General features: G+C 41.2%; 1 protein-coding gene across 1 annotated transcript in view; it reads right to left on the bottom strand.

Annotated features, from left to right (window-relative positions):
* Positions 1-947: 947 nt before the first annotated feature.
* The window catches only part of ghrhrb (growth hormone releasing hormone receptor b), a 23,486-nt gene continuing 3,997 nt past the window's right edge, over positions 948-20,436 (bottom strand). Inside the window, exons 2-13 of the mRNA XM_020625536.1 lie at positions 19,503-19,611; positions 14,116-14,223; positions 10,019-10,119; positions 9,409-9,503; positions 9,155-9,290; positions 7,414-7,567; positions 7,222-7,282; positions 7,012-7,081; positions 5,989-6,080; positions 5,754-5,883; positions 5,559-5,600; positions 948-4,647 (exon numbers count right to left, since the gene is read on the bottom strand). Coding sequence (XP_020481192.1) covers positions 4,453-4,647; positions 5,559-5,600; positions 5,754-5,883; positions 5,989-6,080; positions 7,012-7,081; positions 7,222-7,282; positions 7,414-7,567; positions 9,155-9,290; positions 9,409-9,503; positions 10,019-10,119; positions 14,116-14,223; positions 19,503-19,611 — 1,293 coding nt within the window. The 3' untranslated portion in view covers positions 948-4,452. The remainder of the gene's footprint in view (positions 4,648-5,558; positions 5,601-5,753; positions 5,884-5,988; positions 6,081-7,011; positions 7,082-7,221; positions 7,283-7,413; positions 7,568-9,154; positions 9,291-9,408; positions 9,504-10,018; positions 10,120-14,115; positions 14,224-19,502; positions 19,612-20,436) is intronic.

The following is a 20,436-nucleotide window of genomic DNA, read 5'->3' as shown; positions in this document are numbered from 1 at the left end:
CCAAATAATAAGCTAAAACACAGGTATATGGTTTCAACTGTGAACATGTATCCCCTGTAGCTCCAGGCCCTTCAGGACCCCTCAAATTCTTTTTCTTTGAATGTTAATCTTCCCAGACAAAAGGAAAATTAAAGTGCCATAAAAGGTGGTGTACTCTGTTTTTACTGCAGAGCATGACATGAAACATGGCTTTTCTCTTAAGCAGTTTGATGGTGGTTTCCTTTATTCAGTTGCTTCATGTTTGAATCAAAGGGGCCAGTGTTTGTGTGCTGATGGCTGAATGCAGAATTGAAGCACTGACTGTCTGCTCATGAGCTCATCTCTTTCACCGCACAGAGCACCACTTTGTTTTGTTCTGATGCACACATTAGAGGGGTTTTTTGTACATTATGGAAGTATCAACAATAAATGTTTCTTCTTTCTAACTTGTTTCAGTGATGTTGTGAACTAATGTCGTAATTATTTGGATGCCTTTTATAAGGCTGGTCCTATTTTGTGTTTTTGTCTTGTCAATAAACCCAATGCAAAGACCAAAACCAACAATGTTAGTCTCTCAATGCTTTCCAGTTTCTCTGTCCTGTCACTGGAACTCATCCTCCCAAGATGTAAACCTCTGAAAAGGGAGCACAAACACAAAGTTTCATCTTTAAAATAGGCTCAGTAACTCTTTTAAAACATCTGGTCACTGTAGTTTTTAAGAAATGTTACTCAAGAAGAGGAAACAATGTATGTGCTGGGGACTATTTTCAGCAGTGGATGAATCCACATTTGGTCTCTAGTAAGTATTTGTTGCAGCAGGAAGTGTGTGTGGGACTGAGTCAGTGTGCATTAAGGTGTATGTGTTCATGATGATGAAGGAACCAGTCACCCAGTGCAACCGTGTGGTCACTGATGGCTTTTTAATAGTTCTTGGACAAAATCATTTTAATCCACACCTGAAAATAGTCCAGAAGAAATGCAATGTTTTCTCCTGTTTAAGCAACGTTGGCTATAAACTGCAGATCCCAGCTGCTGTAGGAAATGACTGAGCCTATTTTACAAATGAAACTGTAAGTTTGTGAGTCATTTTCAAAGATTTACATTTGCAGTAGCTGAGTCCCACAGGCCAGAAACACAAAGTACTGAAAGACATATTAATACATTGGTTTTGTTTTGTTTTGCTTTTCATAGGATGTTGACAATGAGAAAAATATAGACACTCACCAGCCTTATCTTTAATGTTCACCCCAAGCCAAAATAACAAAACACTGAACCAGAAACTTCCACTCGTGTTGCAAAATGGAACCTGTGAAAGAAACATCCATATTATATTTTAAGGTCAGAAAATAGGAACATGTTCACTGTCCACACCAAAACTGTAGAGTGTTCTAATCTAAAACGTTCAGACACAACATGAAAAGCAGTTTTTCACAACATGCTTAGCTGATGTCACCGTTCTCTTTGTCTCTGCAGAACATGAAAGACCCAAGTACACGGTATAATATCACGATCTTAATTATATGATCTTTAATGCCATTCAGCTGCAGGTTCAGTCCACTTAAACTGCATGAAATCAGTGAAGGCACTAGTAGCTGAGAAACATTATTTCCTTCCATGAAGAATCCTGTAGAAATGTACAGTTAAATAACGTCCAAACACAGAGAAACATGTACAGTCGATACACAGACACTGAGAATACCCACGACTCATCTACTCTCCCAGAGTGACTCCTCAGAGAAAACAGCACAGCACTGCTAAACCTATGATAACAAATCAGGACACATACCACATGATGGTCACCACTTTTTGAAATATTACACTATATAAGAATAAAACTAATCTCCATGTGAGATAGAAAACATCTTAAGTATAAATACAACTTATTTCTTGTTTAATCTCATTTTAGTTACTATATATATATGACTTTCATTTTATAGCAACAAGGTAGTTTAATATAGTAATTATATAGTAATTATAGAAATCTGATGGACAAAGTCATAAAATACATGTAAACTCTACTTCAGGTCATTTACATTCACAAAAACACATAAAAACAGTAGCTTTTACAGTCTAGTGCTCCAGATGTGCGCTAGTGCACTGTGCAACATGTTGCATGCAGAGCCACTGATGGTAACATGGGCATGTTCTATTAAATAAGAGAGTTTAAAAGTCTAATTTTAGAAGAAATTGCTCTGAAACATGATCATGGAATTCTCAGTGACCGCCATTCAAAAACCCAAGTGGCACTGAATCAGTAACTGGCAGAACAATGAGAACGTCACAGTGAGCAGAGTCCAAACCTAAATGGATGGCACCAATTCCTCAGGTAAAAGTGTTAAGAACTAAATACAGAGCTGCAAAATTAGCAACCAGCAAGTGCATATGTATTGATAAAACACTTTAAGACTTGTGAAACAGCAGGAACACATTTGATTTCCATGCCCCATTTGGGAGTGTGTCGTTCATTCCTGCATGCCTCCATTAGAAAGCTCTATCTGCTGATGTGGGAGAAGTTTCCAAACCTTCCAGGAAGTCCTGATCCTTGAAGTCTCACCTCTTTTAAAACCCAAATATACTTTTGTAAAAACATAAACCTTGTCTTTACGCAGCTTGTGTCAGCAAATAATGGGCTTGTTACTGCCACCTGAGGCTGGAGCACTTGGTTTTACACACAATAAGCTTTCAAGGATGAGACTTAGTTGGTTGGTTTGGCAGATGCTTGACAGGTTCCCCTCGTCCGATAAACACCAGGGCAGCCACTGTCCCAAGCTTCACTGCTCAGAGACAGCAATAAATTCTTGGAGATGTGGTGTTGCGGTAGTTCCTCTCTACCCTTTTCTCCCTGTCAGCAGTAACTTCAGACTGGTCATGTGTTCCAACAAACTTTATTGGTTGTTTTAAATTTGTGGGTTGGAAGCCACTGAGGGATGAAACTGTAGGGCAGAGAGTGAACCTACCATGCACTGCTGCCTATCTGTGTGGGCTGTTTCTGTCAGGTAAAAAGGATCAAATCTGCTAAGATATATACAAATTTATACCAAAAATACCTTTGTAGCTTGTTCAACACTGCCTCAGTCAACACTTTGTGCAGCCTGGTTGAAATGATACAAATGCAGAACTGAAAAAAGGAGCATTAATCTAAGAAGCAAAACAACAATGTAAAAACAAAAAGGTATTAATGGAACCAGGGAATTACTTTACTATCACAACCTATAGAGCAGACAAAGGAGGAGGAGGGGTTGTTCCTAATGCAGATAATCAAATCATAGTGAAAAATGTTCAAACTGTGCTTCAACACAGTTCGTTTTACTGTAACGATGATCACACACTAAGCCTCCATCATTTAAATAAGCAGTGTTTTGACCACAACTGGTATCAGTTCATTATCAGTAACATAAATAACCCACAATTTGCCACCCCTGTGTTTCAAAGCTTTAGTGTGATGGCTTAGAAACCACGATGCAGGGGTGTTTATGTAAAAAGACTCTGGAACCCTCTGGATGATGAAAATAATGTGGAAGATGAGCTTGATCTATGACACTACAACCTGAGGTTTTCATTGTAGTTTAGTCAGTTTGTTTTTTGTAGATTTGATCCAAATTATACATGTAAACAATTATGTTTGTTTATAGATGCTGTATATAGTCCTGGTTTTGTTTTTGGTGAATATGGGATTTAATTTTGTGGCATTTGCAGAGGTGCCTCTGACTCCGGTTAACCACTGGGTGCACCTCTTGGTGATAAGTTGATTGACACTCGTTGTTGGGAAAATGTTAAAGGGACACAGACTGTTACACACCAAAGAAGGCACAGCTGAAACACTGTGCTGCAGTGATGTGACCTCAGGCCTACAACAAATCAACCACCATTATCTCCTACGTTGTTCTTTGTCGTTGCCCGTTTCCAAGCATTAATTCCCCTCAGTAAAAACAACAAACATGACTTTTTATCACAAGGGAAAGACTGAGTCAGAAAGGTTGTGGGCTACATGAGGAATGAATTATTTCCTCCTTTTAGTAAAACGGTTTTGACTGTTAATGTTGTGAAGCTGTACACTGGTGATATCAGTGCTGTTGTAAAAGAGAATTTGCTTATTAGTTGCCTGTAAAATGTGACCGAGGCCTCCCAAAACAAAATCATAAAATAGACATTCTTGTCACAGTTAATAAAATTTCATACTAATTGCCATTACTTGAGGGGCATGTTTTGCAGTGTGTGTATATGCACTGACAAAGACGAAAATATCTACTAGATGTTGGAATTTTGAGTAAGATGCCCTTTGTTTCTACTAGTACCAAAGCTTTAGGCAAATTTTTTGTGAAACTTGTGTATGGTGTAGTGAATTGGTTAGTCTCATGTTGATACCTAAATTAGGTGGGCCACCGAGGATTCTACACAGTTAAGAGGTTCTTTAACATTCAATAATCAGGTTGTGTGGTTCAGTCTCAGGCTCAGGTATTCGTCGAGTGTCCGTCACACAGCGGAGACGTCGCTGGCCGTGAGGGCACGTGTCTGTGAGCCCGGCTGATCTTTGGGGCTGGATTTGTCCAGAACAGAGATCTGAGTGATGGTGCTGCTCTCAGTGAACAGTGTGCGCCGTCGTTTACTGTAGCTCAGGTAGCTCTGAGTCTGCCATTTCCAGAACCTCTTCTTCAGCTCAGCCTGAACCTGAAAACACACACAGCACATGGAGGAGAAAGATAAAAGTTACAATATGGAAAATACAAGCTTGGACACACTTTTCCATTCAGAGAGTGCATGTACCTCTGCCGAATCACAACATTCACTCATGCAAATGGGCCTTGTGTCCTTGATCTGGATCGGGATATACTGTATGTACAATATATATGTATACATAGGCAGTTACACTGTGCATCTTACCTGAACATTTCAGGGTTCTGTCTCCATTAAAGGCCAAGTTATGGCAGAAAATATGTGTTAAATGGAGATTTCAGTGCTACCTTTAGATAGATCAGATCTGGATGAAATACAGTCTGGTGATAGACATTGCCAACCTACATATATGTGTTGAATTTCAAACGGTTTCAATAACCTTTGAGGGAAATGTAAATTTTTAAAATTTTACCCCATGATAAGGATGGAGATTTTTGTGACCTTGACTTTGACCTTTTTCAGCCAAACTCTAATCACTTTTAGGGTCAGTCACCATCAATGTCTGGACCAAGTAGGCTGATGATCCATCCAGCTATCTGTCTGTAATCCTGTTAACCAGGTAATCCTGGAGGTGATAATCCTGTGTGGGTGTAGATCCTTTAGTATGTCCTGAAACACCAGGCGTCAGAACATACCACACTACTTGCTTATAACTGCTCTCTGAATTATGAAATTTAGCCAGAAAATAAAGGTGTGAGCACCTCAGGCCTGTTTATCATCTTGCCAAGTTGCTTTTCAGCATTAAAAGCAGTAGCTCTGCGTGAGAAGGTTAAGATACAAACTTAAAATGGTTCTGAAAATAGTTAACATACAGTAAGGCCAACTATTAAAACTGGGTTGTTCCTCTGACAATAAAATATAAAATTTAGGCACATTAGTGATGACAGCATGTCAAATTTACTCACCTCACCGTTCAAGAAGCAGTAGAGCAGAGCCACCACAAATCCCTTCAGAGTATAAAACAGATTATCCACAACTGTTTAGTATGAAACGTTAAAGCTGTAGTATACTGAGCAAACCTGCCTGACACTGGGAGAGAACAAACAACTGGCTTATATTTGTATCTGTATGGAAGTGTTGTTGCTTTACTTGTGTTTTACCTGGAAGGAGCCCAGGCCGAGCTCTATGATGATTCGGGCATCTGTGCCTGTGTTTTCTGGCAGGAAAGCAAACACCATGTAGTGCATCCCGAACAGGGGGATGAGGAGCAGCGTGGACTTGGCCAGCCTCCTACATACAGACACGCACGCACGTGATGACTACATGCATGTCTCTGAGTCATTTGTATGTGTGCATCTCATTCATGTCACCATGTGCAGGGATTCAGCGTCTCACTTGAAGTGACTGGTGTCGTTGCCTCCGACACCTGGAGACCTCAGCTTCTGGACCAGAATACGGATCACATTGATGAAGATGATGAAGTTCACCTGCATGACACAGATGAGGGGATCGCATTAGGACTGTTATTCTATAGATGCAGCCTTTTTTCCTCATGGTCCTGCTTCTGCAAAGAAGAATTTTTTTGAATATACAATTATGTGCAAATGTTTTAGGCACTAGAGAGACAACGCTTTTATGCTTTTACATTTTAACGTAGTCAGGTCATAGAAAGTACAGTAAACATCTCGGAGAACCTGCTGGTCCCCTTTGGATTCAGGCTGTCTGTGTCTACATGTAATGACAGACTGACTCCCTCATGACCAGGGCTCTGAAACAGGACTCCTGCTTCTTCTGGCCTCTGACTCTTGTGGGTGTCTGGCCTCAATGTCAGGCTGCAGAATGTGGGACCAGCCACACGCCTCCCTGATGGCGCTGCACGGTGATAAGAAGTGGCTACAAATTTTGCACAGTACTGTATGTATTTTTTATAATTTTTAAGAGCCAACATGAATTACTGCTGATTAGTGGTGAGTGATAGCAGGTGTATATGCAGTACTGTAAGAAGACATGCAGCCCTTTATTCTCTGCCCAGGCTGACAGCAGAATAAACAGTGACAAGAACTGCAGTACAAACCAGTTGGTCCTACTGGGAAGAAAAGAGGGAAAACATTAATACAAAATGAACCACAGAGCCAGGAGGTTAATGGTAGCTTTAATCAACTCCGAACGCAACAAACAAAATCACACCAGCAGGGAAACAAGAAAACACACTGATTAACTGCTTCTGTTCATGTGCTCTCAACTACACACTAAGTTTCTCTGCTTCCATGGAGGAAATGAATCAGCTTTCCTTGACTTGTTATTGTTGTCAAGATGAGGGTCCACAGTTGCTGCCACAGAGTCAAAGCACAGGCCTGGTCCTAGACTGAGGCTCTTATGATTCCTCAGTACATCCCACTGTAACTGCTCTGTACTCACCAGTAGTGATGCGGTTATTGGAGCTTTAATGATCCACCAGATGAAGGCCACGTCCGTGTCATCCCAGCACCTGAGACACACCACAGGCAGTAATGGAATAAACGAGACTGCCCCAGGCCTGCGATCACGTACAGTACGCCTCATCACGAGACGCACCACTACTCACTGCCCACAGCCACAACCTCCTGTTAGAAATATTCAGCACCTCACCCCCTGTTATCGTAGAAGTTTCGGGTGAGGATCCACGCCGTGATGATTGTTGTTGGGAGACCTGGGAGGCACAAAGAGAGTGGCCTGATCATTAGAGTCAGAAAAGAGCCCTTAACAAGAGGCAGTGAGAAAAAAGAAGCAAAAATGATATGAAGGGAACCAGAGGCACCATGATCAAAGGTCAGCACCCACCCCATCCAATGAGTATGTACCACCAGAAGTATTTCCTCTGAAAGACAAAGGTGAGTGCAAGCAACGTCTGCAAGTACATGCCCTCCACCAGCAGCCAGAAGTAGTTGGCCAGGATGCTGAACTGGAAGAAGGCCACGGCTGATTTACAGGCTGCCTGCAGGACAAACACAACAAAAGACCGCAAGCATCAGATTGGTCCATGGAGCTCGTTCATCCAGAGCTGCCGTAATGGTAACGGCCTCTCCCATCAAATTATGGGTCACAGGGAGGTCTGTAGTGATAACACGTTCTAAGGGGAAAGAACATAACGGCCTCCTATTAATTTGTCACTTTTTAAATTAAAGGTGTAAATTTTCTGCTGAAGCTCTGGGTGTGTGTGATAATTATGTTCTAATTAAGGTTAAGCCCTGTTATCTGTGCTGTCGCTTACCATTGCAGAGTCCCACTGATGCACTTTACAATAATGATAAAAGATTTACTTCTGAAACACTGTAATAATTTTTAAAACAATGGCTCTTTGATTTCATATAGATGTAAACACAAGGCTTCTGATTTCTCGCCACGGACTTTATAATCATGAGTAATGAGTGCATCTACAGGCAGTTGCAGCACATCAGCGTTAACTGTGTGAGGGAGGAGAAAATGCTGCGCTTTTCAAAGAGAACAGAAGACATTCTGGGCTTCCTCTGCCGCCTTTTATGCTAATGGTTGAAATTCTCCAAACCTGAGGTTGTTTGTTACAGTTTCTCCTATTTATGGAGCATATTGAGCCACTGTGTCCGCTACCAGACAGGCCCCTAAAATTACACACGCTACCCAACGACTGTACATGTGCACTTTACTGGCTCATGTGTGTTTAAATGATTGGTCTTATTTAAATGTTCTTTGTTATGTGTTATATGCTGACTCTGACGGCGGCCATGGGCTGAAAGGCGGTGCTCAAACAACAAAGTTGGTCTTTGCACTGTTAGGGTTGCTGGAGTTTTGACCTCTTCACCAGCTAGTTGCTAAATGTGTCTGTCTACCAGTTGGTGCTGGGGAGTGATGAGTGCGAGTAAGTAAGGAGAAACTGAATCCTGACCATTCTCACTTTCACTCTTACCGCTTTCTAACAACATCCCCTCATCCACTGATCATTTCTCATTATTTTTCCTGCCATGTTCCTGTATTCACTTTTGTTTCTGACGGAGCATAAGGCATCTTCTTTTCTCCTCCTCTCTCTCATGGCACTGTTCACCCACCACCTCTGCCTCACACAGCCTCTAAATGAGTCACGGTGATGTGCTGATGCTGGTCCCTCGTCGCCACACTAGAGGGACACTCACTGTAACTTCACTACAGGCACAGTTTTTTTTTCTCCACTGATTCACTCCCAGCATCTCAGTCCTACTCCAACCTGTTCTCTTTGCCAGTGAGCTCTTGTCATGTTCATGGCCAGGAAACAAAATGCAGATAATCCTCACCGTGTCAGCGTCGACACCACAGAAGTCTCAGTCTTTGTGTAATTTCTATTTCAGCTGCATGACGTTTCCCATGACTCTTTACTCTAGTTCACCATTAGTACTGTATCTTTACCTCAACTACAACTTATGTTTACTTCACTGGATTTCTCAGAGCAGGATAAGAAGTAGTATGACATTTTTATTCTGTGGTAGCCTGGTGCTGGTTTATACTTATGAAATGGATCCTTCTCTGATAAATGTAGACACCATGGATCGAAGCTGGAGGGTCTCACACTCACTGTAGACATGAAGCAGTGGTCCAAGTTTTCATCAAAGAAGAGGATGCCATCTTTAATGAAGACAGCACTCGCTCTCAGGATGAAGGAGATGAACAGGTTGATGTGGATGTAGTTCCTGGTGCAGTGAAACTTTCTGTAGAGCAGAATCAATTGCAAACTTTATTTCTCTATTCTAGGTATTTGTGATTACTTATTCACTGTTATGGGGCAGTTTACACAGTCTAGTTTTACATTTCTCTGGAGAAAGAGTGTTTTAGACAGTGAAGACAAAAATGGCAGATATAAGAGAGATGAGGGAGGTAGCGTAGCCGGCCGTGTACACTTGTTTGAAGTTGGAGAAGTATGCTGTCTGAAACAAACATAAAAAGACAAATATGACATCAATAAAATCAGTGTTACTTTCACTCACCCACACCCTTCACACTTGTTCTGAAGTCTTGAATAATATGATTTGGATCCATGGCAGTTCATCCACTGACAAAGCATCAGTTCAGAGTGAACGTGAGTGAAATGTTCCTCACTGAGATGAAGGTCGCTATCGATGGATGAGGGCCAACCTACTGTAACCACTGGTTTCATCCTATGTATCATCAAAACTTTGACGTGTGATACTGAGACCAGACAAAATAGGCAACAGCATCTTCAGCATGTGCACATTGACCATTTACTGATAGCGAACGTTCCACCTGTGACCAGACAGGCAGCATGTGCACATTGACCATTTACTGACAGTGAACGTTCCACCTGCGACCAGACAGATGATCAAATGAGGAGAAAGAGGAGCAGTTCTTGTACATGGACGTACGGACAGTGTGTGGTTAGTGTGTTGTTGTTCAAACAGTGATAGAGTGAGACATCACCTACCTCTGGTTCTGTCACCTCGATGTCAGAGAACTCACAGGCCTCCCTGTAGGTCAGGTTGAGCTCGGCCCATCCATTCTCAGTGCAGTTCCTATAGATGTAGGCTAAAAAACACAGAAACACCCCTGTTTCTTTGGTCTGCTTCTACCTTTCCTGGTTCAGGTCATTTATTTCCTGGGACATCTTTATGCTACAGTGATATTTTAAACAGTGTTGTTTCCATCTTTTTTTGGCCAGTCTGGGGGGAAGGCTTTTTCCTCCCTAGAAATGATTGTTTTGAATACCGGGATAGTACCTGGCACAACTTAAGAGTGACAGGGCACAGAGAGACCATTTAATGCAGAAATACGAGTTAATAAAAAAGAGTTTTAGTAGAGATTTAAAGAAAGTCAACTGAGACAGCAAGACATTATCATCAGTGAAGTTGCTCTAGAGTTTGGGGGACGGGACAGCATATACACAATCTCTTTAGTTGTCTAGAAAGTAAGTTTGCCAACAGAGTATAGGCACAAAATCCCACACGACCATGTAGTGCTTTAAAAATAATGAATAACATTAAATCAAGGAGCCAGTGCAAATATCTCTGTCACTGCAGCATTCTTTATAAGGTGAAAGCAGGTGTGGTTGGATGAATGTGATGTTTCTGCACTCAGAGACCTGACCTCAGCACCTTCAGAGGTGACTTGGAATGGCGACTGCAGTCCGACCTGACAAAAACATCAGTGTTAATGATTTTGTGTCTGAATGGGAGCGAATCCTTCCAGCATCTGGTGCAAAGCTTGAAGCAGAGGCAGCAGATTACTGTCCTTGATTTTGGTATCAGATGTCTACATTTGGACATGTAGTCTTCTTGAAAACCAGGGGAAATAAAATAAAACGGTGTACAAGGTTAAATACCACTGAGAAAGTGGAAGCCTGCAGAATGTATAATTAAAATTTGGGTGTTTGAGGAGCTTCTTTTCAATGTTATGGAACCATTGTGGGTTGAAACAAAGAGCTCTCTCCTCCAATCTTTTGTTGACCTATGAGTTCATTTTTTGTGGACCCACAGTCTCATATGAAGACAGGTTCTTACTTCATTCGCTTCTAGGTGAGTATGAGTGTGGCCCACTCAGGTGATGAATCTAAATGAGGCAGCGATGTTCTCCCACCATGGCCTGAAGTCAGACTCACAGAGCTCACTCACTAAACTCTACGACAATCATGATGCACAGAGGTCACAGGTTTTATCTGTGAATCTATGTTTACCAGGAGGAAGATAAAAGGTTTTCAGTGAAATAGCAGCTTCACTTTCACAGTATGAAAAATGTCAGTGTGGGCAGAGTGTGGGGGTGTGAGTTGTGGGTGGATTTCCCCGTATCCAGCTGCATTAGCCTCAGTCTAACGTGAGTGTAGGGCTGCAGGGCTGCAGCTGGTGGATATGAATAGAGGCTGAAGGCCGAGACTCTGGGGAGGGTGCCGGTGCACATATTGCCAAGCTTAACAAGAAGCGCATACTCCTTTCTCATGCTGTTGGCTCTCATAGTGAACTCTTTGATTTTCCAATTCATTATTTTCTCTGCATGCACCCTCCAGTCAGAGAGGCTGGATCTCATTGCACGGCTACAGTGCTCCACTTATCCGGGTGTCTGTGGAGGAGGAAATCTGCTGGGGTCCAGGAACCCACTAACACCAAGTTATGAGGTCATGTGGAGCAACCTCCGCCTCCTGATCCCTCCACACACTGTACACATTTAACTTTCACTGACGAGCTGCTGCGAGTTTTCTGTGCTTCTTCTCCGCTGTGCGCTGTCTTACTGTCTGACTGATTCAACATTCAGTAGCGAGTCTGATAAGAGCCATAATGTTTAATGTTTAATAATGTAGTCAAGGTGACGAGATGCCAGGTACATTTACTCAAGCACTGTATTTAAGTACAATGTTATTTATTTAGTATTTCCACTTTCTGTTACTTTTACTGCACTGCGGTTTAGAAAGGAAATACTGTACTGTTTAACAATGAATGATGATTTATTATTATGGATAAACAACCTGACAGGACATAACGTGGTTAAAATCAGCTCCACCTTTAGCAGCTGTGCTGTTTTTGTTCCACACTAAGTCACTACTTTGTAACAGACCAGCAAGCATCAAATTCTAGTGTTTAAAACATTTCCTACCAGAGTACTTTTATACTTAAAGTATATTCTAGAGCAGGTACTTAGTAAGGCACCTTTGACATGGAAATCAGAATGTGAGAGGTTAATATTAAATTAGGTTCATGTTATAAAATGTTAATAAAAAATGTAATTCAGCTGGCATAATGTTTCCTTCGAAATGTACTGTATTTGCTGTTACTGGAGTACAAACATGATTTTTATGAGAAATGGTTGCATAAATAACCAGGTCAAAGTAAATATTCACAAGACAAAGAGGCATAACCTGCTACGGTCGTGCTGGCATCAGACATGCCATTAGTCGCAGGTATTTGGTCGTAAAGTTTCACAGAAATTGACATTTTGATCTGATCATGGCGCCAGAAAAGCTAAACGATCACAATGGTAACCATCAATGCCTGAGGAGGTCCACTGAATAGCTGCTGAATAAACAGCTCCACCTTTTTGCTGATTGTGCTGAAGGAAATCCCCAGTCATTCTAATAAATGTGACAGTCTGACTGACTGGGCTAAAAATGTAAAACTAAAAAACTGTCTTTCATTAAACATCTAAAGAAGTTCTCTTATACCATCATTACTTGTTCTCAGATGGATGCTCCTGAGACTCTCAGTCCTGTAAGCCTCACGTATTCCCTCCTTGCTCCTGTATTGACCTAATAAACTATAAAAGAGAAATCGTTCAAGTACTTTTTGGCCTCAAAGAATAAAAGAGGTTTGCCAAAGGTCCCTTTTAATGCAGCTGATACAGTCTTTAGTGAATACTTTGTCTACCCTTTCTGTACCTTTTTATGTGAATAATCATGTGGCTTACTCTGCTTGTCAGGTTGATTATCATTTTACACCCGATTAGACGAATGAGGGTTTTTAAACTGCCTCTTCTGGGTTTGTTTGTGACAACTTGCAGATTTTTCTGTCATCAATCGTTTGCCAAATGTCCAGAAACACATTTTCTCCCATCTCAGTTGCATCTGTGTCTGTCTGTCCGACAGCAGCTATCTCAGAGGTTCAGAGCGTATTTTGTTAGATCAGCCAGCTGCGTGAGACGGGCGGGCATCTGGAGAAGGTGGGGAGCCTGTAAACAGTCAGGAGATCGTCGCTCCCTGCAGTCGAGTTCAGACGAAATGAGACCAGCCCAAGTAGAAAAACATCTAGTAAACCACTTAGTGAAAGCACTGGTCTTAAGAAACATCTAAATATAATCTGGTCACTTACAAGTAGAAAAACATCTAGTAAACCACTCAGTGAAAGCATTGGTCTTAAGAGACATCTAAATATAATCTGGTCACTTCGCTGAGCTGTAAACAAAAAGCTAGGGGAACTGAGCACAAGTTCATTATGCTGTAAAAGTTTCTGACTTCTCTCTTGTCAAGTTTCAGAGGTCCTGCTCTACTGGCAAAGGTCGGCATGGCCTTAGATCGGAGTACTGACCAATAACCTCACTGGATGAAATGCAGTACAGGCCCACGCAGGAGGACTGGTGGCAGCATTATGAATCATTTCTCTGCCTCACACAGGGCTGAGATTTTGTTGCTATGAAAACAAAAACAAAAAGTGCAAATGTGAACAAAAACCTATTTCAGTGTATAACAGTTAGAATTCCTGAAACTGAAAGAAGAACCCAGGAGTAGAGTAAAGGGGTATGAATGTGAAAAAATATGACTTGTAGCTTGTGTTTTCTTGTTGTTCTGTACAGTTTGGGCTGTTCTCTGTGAATGCTACAGACAAGTATTATGTATTTCAAAGATGGGGATTGCAGAGTAGCTTACATGATACAGTGGCTCATGCTACAGACTTGAACCTACAGTATAAATAGTAAAATACAGGAACAAATAAATAAATTAAAACAAAGCTTGATTTAGACATGTTGACCCTCAGCGTCCGCTTGCTTCACTTCACTTATGCCTTCACACTCCACTTGTGTCAGAGCTGAGCAGAAGTTATTTACCTTGGTTGTTAGCAAACAGCTGGGAGATGTTGCCACACGAGATGCTGATCACCTCTCCCACCTCAGCGCGGTACCAGCAGTGGAAATTATCCCACAGCGTTGGACAACCTGGGATAGGAAGACAACATTTATCACTCGTTAGCCAGAGTCAGAATTATCAGCTCATAGTCATGAGCATGAGAAGTTATGAAAGGACAGAAGTGATCTAGGCAGGACATGAACATTTAATTCACTCAGGATGTAATCATGCAGCACTGTATAAACTGTACGAGAACTGTCAAAGCAGAGCATCAGTGACCTCATGTGACAAATAAGAATAAATGTCACTTTACTGGTAGAACAACAGTATCATGGAAGCAGACAACGACAGAATAATGCAGCACTAAATCAAGAAATAAAACATCAACAAGACGTATAGAGCAAAGAGAGACGGGTAAAAACAGCTCTGCTCTCTTCTCCTTCTCAGTTACATCACCGTGTAAAGTTTGTGTTGGAACTGCAACAAATCTACAGAATATCAAGCTGCTTCTGTCAGTAGATGTTTTTTGGAAGATACTTTTTTGGCATTTTGCATTTAACTGGAAGGAGATGTTTAAGACATGAGCAAAGGTTTCCCAGACAGGATCCAAACCACAGGTCCCGTCATGATCTGGTCCAATATGCACCCTAGCCATAAGGTATAGAATGTCCTGTGACTCCTAACACTTAACATACAATATATTCTCAGTAAAGGAACAAAATAATCAGTTAAATAAATCCACAATCTCTGTGACATTGCTACATTAGGAGTAAAATTAAACTTCACTTAGAAACTATTTGAAAACTAGTTAATCTGCATGAGAAAAAACCTTGTGCACAGACAATGACTCTGTAAAGATACAGTATGTTCCCCGTGCGTAAATTAGTGAAATAACTGTATGAAGCCATGCGCATGGAGCTGCAGGTGCATCAACTGCCCATTTATTGTGATCCCACAGAGCTGTACGGGTGGCAACAGCAAGCGAATCATTAGGTGCTAATTAAAGCAAAGCTCGTGACACTGAGGTTGGGTGATGTAATGGGTGACTGGACTGGTGCCTCTTCTTCAGGAGGTAATGCTGCATCCTCCTCTGCCCTGCCCTTATTTCATGCATTTACTAGAGCCTATTTAACATCCTTCAGCAGCATTGTTACACTCACATGCATGAGCATGTCTTTGATGCACACATGCATACAAACATAGCAGCCCCCCGACAAACTGAACAAGGAAGTCTCTTTGTGTTCCTCTGGTAAGTTTGGGCCATAATGTGTGTTTTTAAAGAGAAACATGTCATTGCTACAGCATACTGATGCACACATCATGTAGGCAGACTGGTAACAACACAGTTTCATTATCTCCCCCAGAAACCAACAGAGCACTGAAGCTGAAATGATTCATTTCTAAGCAAAAACACCAAAAATTCATTGATCAGCTTCTTAAATGTGAAGACTTGCCAGTTTTTATTATTCATTTTGGTTGCAAACAGCAATGTTAATGTTACTTCACTCTTCTTACATTTTATGCACTGAATAATGAATCAATTAATAAACAAAATAACTGTTAGATAATGAGTATACGTAGTTGGTGGTTGACATCCACGTCTGTCTGAGGGTGAACAGAAACTGTGAATGGGCATTCAGAGGACTTATGTGGTGGAACCCTCGTTCTCTCTGTGCAAATTACCTGGCACACAAAATACCAGAAGCAACATTACAAAAAAACTGAACTAAATAAACTCTTAAAACAAGATTCCAACACTGAGTTCCTCTTGAAGATGGACCCATCATAATTGACACTGTACTGCAGAGATACACATTTCTGACAAATTTGTGACTACAGGCCCAAATCATATGGAGTAAACCTGGCGCTTTTAGACCCTGGGTGTCCTCACTACAAAAGTGAATTACTAGGAACAGGTACAGTGGGTACGTAAAGTATTCAGACCCCCTTAAATTTGTCACTCTTTGTTATATTGCAGCCTTAAGATAAAATCATTTAAGTTCCTTTTTTTCCTCATTAATGTACACACAGCACCCCATATTGACAGAAAAACACAGAATTTTTGACATTTTTGCAGATTTATTAAAAAGAAAAACTAAAATACTTTCCATACCCACTGTATGTTTCCTTTAACATTTTTATAAGGATAATAATAATCACCTTTATTGGCCAAGTCTGTTACACACAAGGAATTTGTTTTTGGTACAGAACCGATGGCAGCCATCTGTGGTGCCAACTCAACCAATGGCTCTAACCATCAGGAGCAACGGGGGGAGGTTCAGTGTCTTGCCCAAGGACACTTTGACATGTGGACTGAAGGCACTGAGATTTGAAATGTCAACCTTCCGGTAGGAGGACAGTTGCTCTACCCGCCGCACCACTGTCGCCTCCCACTTATTGAGCAAAAGAAAAAATGAAAAAGATTCTGTTTGCTAACACAACTGAACTGTTTAAAAGATGGCCAGATTGTTGAGGTTATGAAATGATTTGATGTCTTGGATGATCTTTCCTCTCAAGGAAAGCTGTGTCTTCAAATTGTCCTGTGTCATTCAGTGCACATGGATTCAGCCCTCTGACATGTAGGTGACCTCTAATAAACATCAACAACACGTTATGAGGGTCATTTCTGAGCCCATCATCAATCTAATGTATGTCCAACTCTATGGTCATATCCCACATCTGTTGTATTCTTCTGGCTGCGGCTCTGTGTTCCACACTTACCTGTCCTGTGTCTTCAAGGTTTAATAAAGCATTTGTCTTGTGTTTGTCCTGTTCATGGCTGCTGCTGTAATATTGTTGCAAGTATTACAGGATGAAAGGATCCACCGGGACATATACAATATCTTCCCTTTAATAAACGGTGTTATGTGATAAGGGAGAGACAGAGATGGACAGAGAAGAGAGAGGACAAGGAGGAACCAGCGGCAGAGAGGAGGTTTTCACATGGACAAAGAGCCTGACCAGTAATGTGCAGCTGAACAGAGATTACAGAAACATAAAGTCTGTTTTATGTCCTGGTGAGACGGAGCAGGCCTCTCACTGCAAAACCCAAACTCCTCCAAGAAAAACTCCATGTTAAATCAGTCGAATAAAGAAAAACAACTGAATTTTATTTAAGTTTTTTATTTGATGGGCACATTGTCTGCAACTACGTATTATAATGCAGATAGAGAGTGGAGTAGAACTGGGAGTATTTTCCTCTGAGAGGTGAAATAATATGTGCAGTGCACACCGGTGGTTTCAGATTGAAATGAGCACGGTGGTTAGCGTTGTCGAGATTAGCAGTTTATAGGAGAATTAACAGACCAGCTTTTTATTTCAGTGACCTGTTAACATCCGCATAATATTTGTGATGATTAATTCACATTTCTTTGGCTGATTTTTCTCAAAAGTAGATTAGAACTTGTGCTACTTTTGAAAATTTGACGTCTTATGTCTGAAATGAAAATTTTTCATTTTTCAGTCAGATAAAACAGAGGAATCCAGAACACTGTCACGTTGTGAAGCTGGAACCTTCAAGGAATTCTCTAGATGAATGGGCCATGAATCTATCAAGTTAATCCACATCGTTGTTTAAAGACCAATCAGTTGAGCGGTAAAGTGAACCTTTCACCTCTGGTATTTAGCCTGTAATCGAGTGACCACAGAGGCCAGTTGTGGTGTGTAATGATCTGTGGAAATGTCAGCCTCCTCTGATTCAGTCGCCTCTCCTTCTATCTGAGCTGCAGAGACAAAGCACGGCCGGGTGACTAATGAGTCCCTTTCATCCAGATGTCTCCTCACCTGATTAGTTCCCTTGACTGTTTAAGGTGATCTGTCAAGTGAAAGATAGAAATTTGATAACAGGAAGCAAATGTGCTCGCTATGCTTCTGGAGCAGCAATCACCAGGTACCGGAGGGCATCCAGTAGCTTCACATCCAGGTGTGGCTGGAAGAACTGTGCTCTAGTCCACAGTCTGCACTGTGCATGTTTGTAATAACAGCTGTGTACAAAACTGACCCCATGTGCACACATGTGCTGATACAGCTACAGTATTCACAGACCAGAATGCTGAAGTGTTTTTACTTGGATACAGCTGTAAACACCAACCAAGCTAAGGCCAATACTAGACAAGCCAGTGTTGTATAAAAGCTGAGGAGTCTCCTCTTTTATTAGATGATCTTTGAAGGAATTTTGACATATACTGTATCTACCATTAAGTCTGATTTTGAGAGTTGTTTTTCTTCTTTTGACTGAGATTGACATGATTCTCTGGGAACTCACTGAGAACTGCTGCACACAGTAATCTGTTCCCTGGACAGAAGAACTGTGGGAGCTCACTGACTTTCACTCGCTCTAACAACCTCTGTAGAAGGTGAAGAGGAAACTGATGTGACTCATCAGCCTATAATGATGAAGTCAAATAAATTAATCTACTCTAAACATGGTGCCATTTGTTTAAAAAGTGTCTCCTGACTACAACCAAACTAGATTTGTGCAGCTGTGTCGTATCTGAGTTGTGCATCTCTGCAAAATCAAATAATTTTTGTGCTCCTTTTTCAAACTTAAAATATGTCTAGCTCAGTTCTGAATTGTTGTAATTTGGCAACCTGACATGACTCACTCAGGAGTGCTTCTGATGGCCCCAAATGACAGGGCTGCCAAAGTACTGAGTGGTGAAAATGAGCTGGAACATTATCAGTATTGACGAAAATATCACCAGAGATTTACAGCAAAAATATAGGATTTTGATTGAGAAACAAGGTTCTAAGAAAAATCATAAAATCTGTTCAGAGAACAGGATTATAAAAATATGTTTGAAAGGAACAGGAAAGGGAATGTGCCAAGCAATTTCCCAGTAAAAAAGAGAGTAATAAAATAAAATACATTTCCAGTTTAGTCTTCTCAGGAGATTCTGTTCATCTGGTTTTATCCATGTCTGTACAGTTTTATCACCTTTCTAACTCTGTGACTGGGAAAGATTTCGTTTTGCTTTGATAAGCACCAGTCGACGCCACAGCAACATCCTCGCTCTGTGATTTTTGCACTAGTCATGTCACTTATGCACTCAAAGTACAACTAAAATATTCAAAAGCAACAGAAAAAGATTATTTCAGTACAGGAGGCATGACTTTATCACTTGTATGGACACTGGTTCACCTTTATTTCCTGGAGCTTTGCCCCAACACTCACCACAGCTGCTGCACACCTAGATTCTTAACTTTACCTTAACATATGTGCATACAGAAGCCTGAACCTTAACCAAGAAACAAGTGTAAACCATAAATGTATCATCTGACCTTGTGAGGGCCTGAGTTTTGTCCCCAGGTGGGAGGTCAGACTATTTGAGGGTGCGTACTGGCACAGCTGAAAGCTGCAGAGACTGACCTGGCCAGGTGGATTGGTTGGCCTTCTCCTGTTTGAGGATCTGGTTGCATTCCTCCTGGGCTTTTATAAGCTGAACCACCAGGGCACAGTCTGGGTGGATGGCCTCGGTCTAAGGAGCAGAGAGAGATCATCACACACACTTCAGTTACACATAAAAACACACACGTTCCCGTCTCTGTGAATTACTTTTATATACAAGGAAATGTCATTGTGACTGCATTGTGTTTTTCATTAACTTAATGAGGAACTGAAGGGTTTTATGGTCAATGTTCAGACAGTCACAGCACTTGGTTAAGGTTAGACGAAGGTTTGCATCACTTTTTGACCCGGTTTTAACAAAAAACACCTGTTAAAAGTTAAATGATTCAAAACCTTATTATAGTACACCAACTGTATTATTGTTAATGTTGAAGTGAAAGCTGTTTGATCTGATATATGTTTGGTCTGGATCTGACCAGGACGACCACAGTGGCTGCACAGTGCTCACTGTGAAACATGGAGGTGTGAGTGTGCTGACATGGGGCTGTTTGTGTGCAGCAGGTATAGAGGAGATGACATGTAGAGATGGCTATATGAATGCCAGTTTGTATCCCTAAGAATGTCAGCCCTGTGACAGACTGGCGACCTGTCCAGTGTGGACCCCGCCTTTTGCTCAGTGTCTGCTGAGATTGGCCCCAGCCCCCATGACCCTGTTCAGGAATAAGGGCTATAGATAATGAATAGTGTTGAGTAAAATTATTAACAAAGTCATACTTTAAGGTTGATTCTAACATTTGATGAATTAAGAACTTAATTAGTAGAAGATTAACATTATGCTTGTTGATTAGTCAACCTGTGTGTTTACTTTGTTTGCGTATGGTAATTCTATCATAGTTAAGATTTAGTTTAGAGCACACATAAGTTTGCTTACTTATATGTTACAATTATGTTTACA

Source organism: Monopterus albus, unplaced genomic scaffold, assembly GCF_001952655.1.
Source record: "Monopterus albus unplaced genomic scaffold, M_albus_1.0 scaffold357.1, whole genome shotgun sequence".
Classification (NCBI taxonomy): Eukaryota; Metazoa; Chordata; class Actinopteri; order Synbranchiformes; family Synbranchidae; genus Monopterus; species Monopterus albus.
This window is presented reverse-complemented; position numbering and strand designations above follow the sequence as displayed.